Source organism: Zootoca vivipara, chromosome 16 (genome assembly GCF_965207765.1).
Source record: "Zootoca vivipara chromosome 16, rZooViv2.hap1.1, whole genome shotgun sequence".
NCBI classification, from domain to species: domain Eukaryota; kingdom Metazoa; phylum Chordata; class Lepidosauria; order Squamata; family Lacertidae; genus Zootoca; species Zootoca vivipara.
Window position 1 is genome coordinate 33,860,005 of NC_142599.1, and position 9,958 is coordinate 33,869,962.

Genomic DNA, 9,958 nt, shown 5'->3' on the forward strand with positions numbered 1-9,958 from the left:
GAATATTTATAAACGTAAAAAACTTTTATATATTTTTAAAAAATGGAATATATGTATTGCGGCATAAGCCTCCCAAATGACCCCCTTCTGTCCTTTGTGCCTAAACTGAAATTATTTTTTTAAAAAAATTAAATTAAATATGCAAATATGGCCTGCCGCCTCCGAACACACCAGGACACAGGTTCCATGCGGGGCGTGGCTTAAATATAGCCCCTCCCACTTTCAGAACGTTCTATTCCTCCCACGCCGCGTGATTCGGTCTTCCTCGTCCCGCCTCTCCGTCCATCTATTTCCACCGCCCCCCTTTTTTGTTTCCTCAGTGGTAGCGCCCGCTTTCCAGGAAGCAGGCGCCTGAGACGTCGCCATTGGTGCGAGGCGGACGGAGGGGCGGCGGGACGGAATGCTCAGTTCCGGACGAGACCATTAACGCCGGCAAGGGAGGGAGACGTTGTTGAGTGCTGCGTGCTGCTGCGGAGTTCCTGCAATGGCCCAGACGCCGAAGCTGATCTTGCTCTTCAGCGGGAAGAGAAAGTCGGGCAAGGACTTCGTGGCGGAGGAAATCCAGAGCCAGTAAGAAGCGCCGCGGGGATTGCACAAGAGCAGGCGGGAGGAAGCATCCCCCCCCCGGTGCATGATGGCGGGTGGCGGGGTGGGTGGGATGGATGCAGGCGAAAGACCACCCACCGCTCCACGTGCGCGCGGGAAAGACCTTCCCAAACCTGCATTCCCCCCCCCCATTTTTCAATTTTCAAGCCCTTTTGGAATGGTGGCAAGACTTTTCTCAATCCCGTTCCCGTGTCCGCAGTGAACGTCTGAAGCGGGAGCGCACGCGAACTCGGCCCCGACCTTCCCTCTCCCCGTGGTTAGGAGGGGAAAGAAGCGACACCCCACGGCTTGGGTTGGGGGTGGGGCGGGGGCAAGGCGGTCTTCCGTGTTTACTCCTTTTGTTTCCTTCCTCCCCCTTCACACGTGACGCAGCACGCGACGGGGGTGGGAGAAGGTTGCGAGGGAGTGTGGAAAAGTTGGCATGGGCAGCTGGAAGAAGCCCACCTTGCAGGGATGTGGGGAAGAGGGAAGGCCACGAGTTGCAGGAGTTTAATCCAACGTTAGTCCTGCCCAGAGGGAATTAATGGGTGCAATCCTAAAACCGCTTAGGGGACGGAAGGACGGGAAAGCAGGCAAGATCCATAGTCTGCCAAGCCCTTCCCTGGAAGGAGGTGATGTCCTCAAACTTTGCAGCGCACCTGGTGGGAAGAGACTAGGCCTTGTCGAAGCCAAGACAGAGTTCATAAGAAGAGTCTGGCTGCTGGGATCAGGCCAGTGGCCCAGCTAGTCCAGCATCCTGTTCTCACAGTCGGTGACTGTCCCCATGGAGATGCTGGGATTTGAACCTGGGACCTTTTGCATGCAAAACAGACTCTCTGCCACTGAGCTACAGGTGAAACTCAGAAAATTAGAATATCGTCGAAAAGTGCATTTATCTCAGTAATGCAACTTAAAAGGTGAAACCAATATATGAGATAGATGCATGACATGCAAAGCAAGATATGTCAAGCCTTTATTTGTTGTAATTGTCATTATTTGTCGTTAGGCGGGTCAATTATAAATGGAATGGAATTAATGAAATGTAATAGCAATGTTTACTTTTGTATTATTGTAACTATTTGTTTTATTACTGTGGAATTTCCAAAAGAAAGCACCTGCAAAAATTAAAATAAAAATAAAAAACAATAAGTTGCATTACTGAAATAAATGCACTTTTTGACTATATTCTAATTTTCCGAGTTTCACCTGTATAGCCCTTCTCCCCTTTCAAAGGGTCCTTGAGGACGGACACTTGTCTGCCTTGTCTGGATCTGCTTCATTTAAATTTTTTCTCCCCTGGCAGGTTGGGTCCTGATGTTTGTACTATCCTGCGGCTGTCAGAACCCCTCAAAGAGCAGTATGCCAAGGTAGGTTGTGCCTCCCCCAATTTGTACCCTTTTATCTTTCCTGTTACGTGTATAATAGCATCCTCGCTGAGTTAGGCTGAGAGTTGGAAAAGAGAAAGGTGATCAAAATAGATCGAGGGGGGGATTCCGCAACACCCCTGTGGGAGAAGGTTGCAGCATTGGGGGACTTTTTATTTCAGAGAAAAGGGCTGACGAGAGGCGACACGATCGGAGTTTATAAAATCACACGTGTCTTGGAGAGTTGTGCTTCTCCCTCTCCGGTAACACCAGAACTTGTGGACGCTCAGCAAAGCTGAATGCTGGAAGATTGCAGACAAGTAAAAGATAAAAAACAGTGGGACTGTGGAACTCCCTCCCACAGGAGGCAGTGATGGGCTGGGCAAAATTCCTGAGCAGAGGGTTATCGATGGCTCTTGGTCGTGGTGACTATGCTCTGCCTCCACAGGTGGGGACAGCAATGCTTCCGTTTACCAGTACATTTCCGAGCACAATTCAAAGTGTTGGTGCTGACCTTTAAAGCCCTAAACGGCCTCGGTCCAATATACCTCCACCCCCATCATTCTGCCCAGACACTGAGGTCCAGTTCCCTTGTTGCGAGAAGCCAAGTTGCAGGGAACCAGGCAGAGGGCCTTCTCGGTAGTGGCACCCACCCTGTGGAACGCCCTCCCACCAGATGTCAAAGAGAACACCATCTACCAGACTTTTAGAAGACATCTGAAGGCAGCCTTGTTTAGGGAAGCTTTTAATGTTCAATAGATTATTGTATTTTATTTTTCTGTTGGAAGCCGCCCAGAGTGGCTGGGGAAACCCAGCCAGATGGGCAGAGAATAAATAAATTATTACTACTACTACCAGTTGGTGGGAATCACAGGAGGGGGGAGAGTTGCTCTTGAGCTTGGGTCCTGTCTGTGGGCTTCTCATTGAGGCATCTGGTTGGCCTGATCCAGCAAGGCTCTCTTGATGTTCTCGGATAGCTTTGCCAACAGCCTCGGATCGATTCACTCTCCTCTGTCTCTTCTCCTCTTAGTGGATTTGTCTTAACCCTGTCTTAAAAACAGTTGCCCCCATGCATTTGTCATGGGCTGGATGCAGAGAAGTAGTGGGAGGCGGCAGCTGGGGAACCCCCGAGGGAATCCCCAGGAAAAAAAAAGAGGGAGCAGGCTGGGAGGAGGAGGTGGCAGAAACTGAAGAGCAGGGGTCAGCAAACGTTTTCAGCAGGGGGCTGGTCCACTGTCCTTCAGACCTTTGGGGGGCCAGACTATATTTTTGGGGGGAGGAAAATGAACGAATTCCTATGCCCCACAAATAACCCAGAGATGCATTTTAAATAAAAGCACACATTCTGCTCATGTAAAAAAACCACCAGAAGGCCCTTGGCACTGGACCTCAGTGTCCGGGCAGAACGATGGGGGTGGAGACGCTCCTTCAGGTATACAGGAATAAGGCCGTTTAGGGCTTTAAAGGTCAGCACCAACATTTTGAATTGTGCTCGGAAATGTACTGGGAGCCAATGCAGGTTTTTCAGAACCGGTGTTATATGGTCTCTTTGTATAAAGAATTAATATCATTGACATCAGGTGGTTTATTGGTTCATTGCTGGCGTACGCCTGACTCCAGCTCCTGACAGTATTTCACGAGTCCTACAAGTTAATTAGGAGTAGACCCTTGGATCGGTCTTGTTCGCCAATCATTTCCATCCTGGAGCTTTGATAACTGGCTCGCCTCTCTGGCCTCGCCTGTAGGAGCACGGCTTGGACTTCCAGCGCCTCTTGGACTCCAGCTCTTACAAGGAGACGTATCGGCAGGACATGATCCGATGGGGAGAGGAGCGGCGCCAGGCCGACCCGGGATTCTTCTGCCGCATTGTGGTTGAGGGCGTTACACAGCCCATCTGGGTAAGGCTGAGCGGTGGCAAATTGCGGCTGGCAGGGGGATTGAATTAGAACCCACCTCCCCGGATGTTAACCCGCCAGTCTTCCCACACAGATAGTGAGTGACACGAGGCGCATCTCGGACGTGGAGTGGTTCCAGGACGTGTATGGGGATCTGGTGAAAGTGGTGCGTGTCGTGGCCACGGAGGAAACGCGAAAGAGACGGGCCTGGGTCTTCGTAATGGGTGAGTGAGCCACAGGCACGACTGCCTCTCGTTTCTCTGCTCATTGGCCAGTGCAGGGCTTGGTGTGCAATTCGGCTTTTGAAATTCAGTGCGAAACGAAAAACCAGCATTTAATCATTTGACAGTTATTGGCAGTACAGTGGTACCTCGCCTTCCGAAGGCGGTCCGTTCCGCGGCGCTCTTCGGAAGTCGAAACCTTTGGCAGTCGAAGCGTCCATTTTGCGCTTTGTGCATGTGCAGACCGCACGCGCCGCTTCTGCGAAAATACTTCCAGGTTAGCGGACTTCGCAGTCGAGGCCTTCGTAAGTCGAGGTACCACTGTAATAATAATTAAGATCGTAATATTTTCTGCAAGAAAAAAAGACTGAACATAAAATGGCAACCTTTTCCCCCTATATACATGGAAAGGCAAGGCTGTCATCACCCAGCCCCCATTGGAAGGCTTGTCGTGCCTCATCCCAGTCCTGGATTTGCATGAAGAAACAGGGTTGGGAAGGTGAGCTTAGTAAGTTCATGGGACAGGAAGGGGAAGCAGTGCTTCTCAAACTTGGGTCCCCATTTTGGGTTGTTGGACTACAACTCACATTATCCCTGACCACTGGTCCTGCTAGCTAAGGATGATGGGAGTTGTAGTCCAACAAGACCGGGGGGGGGGGACTTGAGAAACACTGCTCTGAGGGGTTAATATTTGGGGGGGGAGGTTGGTCAGCAGGGGGGAAGCCCCACGCCGCCGCCTTCTTTTTTTCATTTTTTAAATCTCTATTGAACATATTTCACAAAATTATACAACAATATACTATATTACAATTTATATCTCGTCCCGTATAACAATTTTTTTAAAAAGAATACAAGAAATTTTAAAAAAGACCTAGACTTCTGAAAGTTCTGGAAAAAAGCTAAATTACACTTGTTATATTTTACACAGTGTCATATTATTATATTATTTTCATAATTTTTTTTGATAAAAATTAAAAATTAAAGAAAAATTAAAGAAAAACATTAAATTTACATATACTATCTGTACATTGCAAGACTCATTCAAGATCTGCTGGAGGTTTTTGCTGTCGGAGTAATTTTTCAGATATTCCTTGAATATAATCTATTCTTGATTTACTTTTTGCATCGAATACCCTCTTACCCTCTCTGTCATTTTTGCCATTCGCAGATATTCTAATAGTTTAACTTGCCATTCTGATTTTGTAGGTATAGTTTCATTTTTCCAATACGTTGCGATTAAAATTCTGGCTGCGGATTTTGCATACATAAAGAGAGATCTTCTTTTTTTATTTCAGTTGACATTATCCCTAATAAGAAGGCTTCTGGTCGTTATGTGAATGGGATTTTAAACATCTTTTTTAGTTTGTTATATATAACATCCCACATTCTCACCACATATGCATAAATGATCCCAGGGCAGTCTCGAGCAGGTCAGGCGCCCTGGCGCTGAGGGGCGGAGATCGCTCCGGCGCCCCCGCCCTCACAGGGCGCAGCATGGTTTCCGCGCGGCTTGGCCGGGCGCCCTGGCGCACCGCGCCACCGGGGCTCTACCTAGAGCCGGCCCTGAATGATCCCCTCCCCTCATTACACCTCCAACAATTTTCCGATCTGCTCTTATACATTGTGGCCAGTCTGGCTGGGGTCAGGTGCCACTGATATACCATTTTCATAATATTTTCTCTTAAATTATAACATGCTGTGAACCTGGTATCTTTTTTTCCATAGTCTCTCCCATTGGTTCATATAGATATTACGGCCAAGATCTTGGGCCCAACATACCATCGCACTTTTCTTCTTCTTTAGTCTCCCACTCAAGTAGAAGATTATACATTTTGGAGATATGCTTACTTTTGGCTTGTACTAACTCTCTTTCTAGTCTTGATGTTTCTTTTTCAAATCCTGTTTGTCTCATTTATTTGTAACCAAACTGTCACATTCCTTCTAATTTCGTCGAATTATTGTTATTTTCCTCTAGTTCAGTGTTTCTCAACCAGTGTGCCTCCAGATGTTTTGGGACTACAACTCCCATCATTCCTGACCACTGGTCTTGCTAGCTAGGGATGATGGGAGTTGTAGTCCCAAAACATCTGGAGGCACACTGGTTGAGAAACACTGCTCTAGTTGCCCAATCACTTTTTGCATTTTTCATTTTACTGCTGTGGCCTCTTATCAAGGAAGTCCACAAGGGGATTTTGGTTCCAATATTCTCTTTACTATAGGGACGCGGGTGGCGCTGTGAGTTAAACCACTGAGCCTAGGGCTTGTCGATCAGAAGGTCAGAGGTTCAAATCCCCGCGGCGGGGTGAGCTCCCGTTGCTTGGTCCCTGCTCCTGCCAACCTAGCAGTTCGAAAGCACGTCAAAGTGCAAGTAGATAAATAGGTACCGCTACAGTGGGAAGGTAAACGGCGTTTCCGTGTGCTGCTCTGGTTCGCCAGAAGCGGCTTAGTCATGCTGGCCACATGACCTGGAAGCTGTATGCCGGCTCCCTCAGTCAATAATGCGAGATGAGCGCCGCAACCCCAGAGTCGGTCACGACTGGACCTAATGGTCAGGGGTCCTATTCTCTTTATTTGTCCCAAATTTTATAGAGTGATTTCCTAATTATATGGCTTAAAAACCCCTTGTGTACCTTAACTTTAATATATTTAATGTTAATGGCTTCTTTTTTATATGTATGCATATAGTTTTGTTTATCAAGCTGTGTTTTAGTCACCAAAACAGTTATTGAGCGTTAGAGTTATTAGAAGCACAAGATAGCCTATTACTGAATTTACTTGTATCAAACCTTAACATGCCAATTGTATTTTTGTTTACTTGTCCTATAACATGTGCATTCTCCTATTTTAAATGAAATTTCTCTAATATTCTCATTAATCGAGAATATTCTAGAGAATATTCTCCAAAAGATTATTCTCGAGAATGTAACATCACTATACAGCAGTGATGTCCAACAGGTCGATCACGATCTCCTGGTAGATCCCCGCGTGGCGGGTCGATTCCGGTCGATCTCTGGCTCCCTTTCCTTAGTGCCACTAAAACTTACTCCTGCCCCGCCCTCCATTGTTGTTTGATCTCTGGAAGGGAAGACAAAGCTTTTTCTGTGGTGCTGGTTTCATCCATAGCGATATTTTTGTAAGTTGCCTTTAAACCCCCCCCCCCATGGAAGTTTGCCCCCCCAAAAGCAAAAGCTTTTTTTAACCCCTAAAAAAAACACGGGGCTTTCATCCCTAAAAAAAGGTCAACGACTTTGAACCCCCCCCCCCAAAAAAAAACTGGGATAGATTTTTCCAGTTTTTAAAAGTAGATTGCAGTCTCTTGAGAGTTTGCCACCCCTGCTATACAGGACCGAGACCATTTAGCACCAGCAAGTCAAATGGCCAACTTTTGCCTGTCTTTCCTCTCCTCTCCACCCCAGGGATCGACGACGCGGAATCCGAATGTGGCCTGGATCAGGGCGTGCCTTATGACTGGGTCATCACCAACGACGGAGACCAGCTTTCCCTGGATGCTCAGCTGGAGAAACTGCTTCAGCTTATCCACAGCAAGCTGTAGCGAAACCCAGGCCCCTTGCGTTATCTCCACTTCTTTCTCTTTCTCTCTCTCTCTCTCTCTGTCTCCCTCCACCCCACCCTCCATTCCTTCAGGACCAGGGCTGGGGTTTGGCTGAATCACCAAAGAAAGAGAATCTGGAGAATGCCGCCGCAGACTGCGGTCAGGTGCGCCTCAAGGCAAGGCGTTTCTGGGTGGGGTTTTTTTCCCCCCCCCACCCCACCCTTCTCTTCCTTTCATTTTGGAGAGTCCATTCCAGCGAGTGCCATAATCCAGTGCCAGTTCTTCCCTCCCCGTGACTCCATTCCAGGCAGGGTGTGCATCTCCATCCTGGCCAGCTGCTCGCTTGTGTGTCATTTCCGCGAGCTGTTCTTTTGCACTCGTACCTGGCACTGGCGCCTTCCCCACCTAGCATCAGGTGGGGGCTGATGTTTGCAGGAAATGTATGTTTGTGCTGTGGGAGGGGGCAGTTTCGGGTCCGTTTCGGGTTTTCCTCCCTCCCTCCCAAGCCCATCTTGGGTCGCAGTTTTAGACTTTTACAGGCTTTTGGCCACCAGGGGGCAGAATAACCTCAAGCTTAACACTTCTGCGGCTCTGTTCCTGGTACAAATCTTATTTCGTAACTCTTGCCTAGCTCTGCGCCTGTCAATCATCCTGTCCACCTGAATCCGGCAGGATAGGTTCCCCTCGACGGGTTGAATTATATGCATGTTATTTTCAGGGGGCATTTTCTAGTCCTGCTCCTCGTCCCAGATTCAAGCTGATTTTTATCTGAGACAGGAACGCTTTTGAGTGTTACTTTTAGCTGCTTCTGATGACTGACCACACACACTTTCCCTAAGGTGGGGGGGGGAATCGCTGTGCCTTATTCTTAAAAGTGCTGACCACCTCTTGTTCTCCTCGCTTGCCCAGCTCCCCAGCCAAATCCTTAATTTGGGAATCATCTCACCAACTTCTTCCCTGACAAAGGCTCCTGTGCCTTTTCCTTGCTGTGTGATGGGAAAGAGGTGGGGGACGGAAGTTCAATAGGTGGGGATCAAGCCGGAGTGGGAGAGCTGAGCCTGTTGGATTAATCCCCGGAACATAAACTACACGGCTTTTTTACTCGGGTGGGAACGTTATTCGGCAAGTTCTGAATGACGCAGGAGACATGATGGGGAAAGTAGTTGGCAACGCAACCAAAATGGGTTCTAAGCTGAGAAATTGCAGGACAGGCTTTTGCTGCTGAGGGGGGGGGGCGACCAATCTGTGCAGGAATTGAGAGTTGAGCGCTTGGGCTGGGGGTGAGATAGTCATGTGGGCTGCTGCTGGGAGCAAAACTAGGGACAGGGTGAAGGTTTGCAATGGATGCAACCCGATTTGCCCCCGGGCTACAGAATACCTAGCATATTCCCTGGCCGTGTTTGCACATCACACCAAATCACGGTTTGAGCCTAGTCCCCTCTAGGAGTCGTGCGTTTCCCCTCTCCTTATCCTCTCGCACAGCCAGAAAAGGAGGATTTTGGAAGATTTCGCTTCCCCTTTCCTTTAAACTTGCCATGTCCAATCCCAGTTTCACCATAGCAAGGGCTCATTTCAGCAAGGCAGCTTCATGAAACCATGGTTTGCATTTGGCATCTTTTGAAACAGACCATAGTCGAGCCGTGGTGCCTCATTCAGATGCAAGCTTGCAACAGCTTCTGAAACTGTCCTGGCTGCGCAGGAGACTTGAGGGTCGTGGGAGAGGTGGTCCGGCTCAATAATGTTGCACTAAACCATGGTTTGAGTGTAATGTGCAAACACAGCCCAGGTACACAGGACGAGGTCCCCCCTCTGCTCCTTTCAGCACACCTGACTTCCTTTCCCACACCGCAAACTCGATGTGCGGCTGTATAATCTCTTGCTAATGCCACTCACTGCTCAACCAAATGCCCATTTCCTCTCTTCCCCTCTGGAGAGGAAGAAGATTGTTGTACTCAAAATAAAGCTTTGGATTGGTTACAGTTTCCGGCTCTCGTCTGTCTAGAATAGTCCAGTTTCCGTCGGGTGGGTCTGGAGTCTTGTTTGCTCAGATGCAGGATAGTTCTTGCACAGGGATCAGCCAAAATCAAGGTTTCCTCTATTTGAGGTTGCTGGCCTTTACATTGCCCATCACCCCGACCACTGGCCTGGCTGGCTGGGGCTGATTTGAGGTGATTGTTTTCCCCCTACCTACCTACCTACCTACCCTGTTTCCCCGAAAATAAGACATACCCATAAAATAAGCTGCAGCAGGATTTCTAAGCATTTGCGCAATATAAGCCATACCCCGAAAATAAGACATAGTGATAGGCGCAGTTCTGGAGGGTGCCAAAGAAGAGGCGA

At 48.4% G+C, this 9,958-nt stretch overlaps 1 protein-coding gene across 1 annotated transcript; it reads left to right on the forward strand.

The window, feature by feature from the left end:
• The first annotated feature begins 431 nt into the window (after positions 1-431).
• On the forward strand, positions 432-9,597 carry PMVK (phosphomevalonate kinase). Its single transcript, XM_035099112.3, has 5 exons — positions 432-570; positions 1,889-1,952; positions 3,695-3,847; positions 3,939-4,068; positions 7,482-9,597. The coding sequence occupies exons 1-5, from the start codon at positions 485-487 to the stop codon at positions 7,616-7,618; spliced, it is 570 nt and encodes a 189-aa protein (XP_034955003.1). The 5' UTR covers positions 432-484; the 3' UTR covers positions 7,619-9,597.
• Positions 9,598-9,958: the final 361 nt, after the last annotated feature.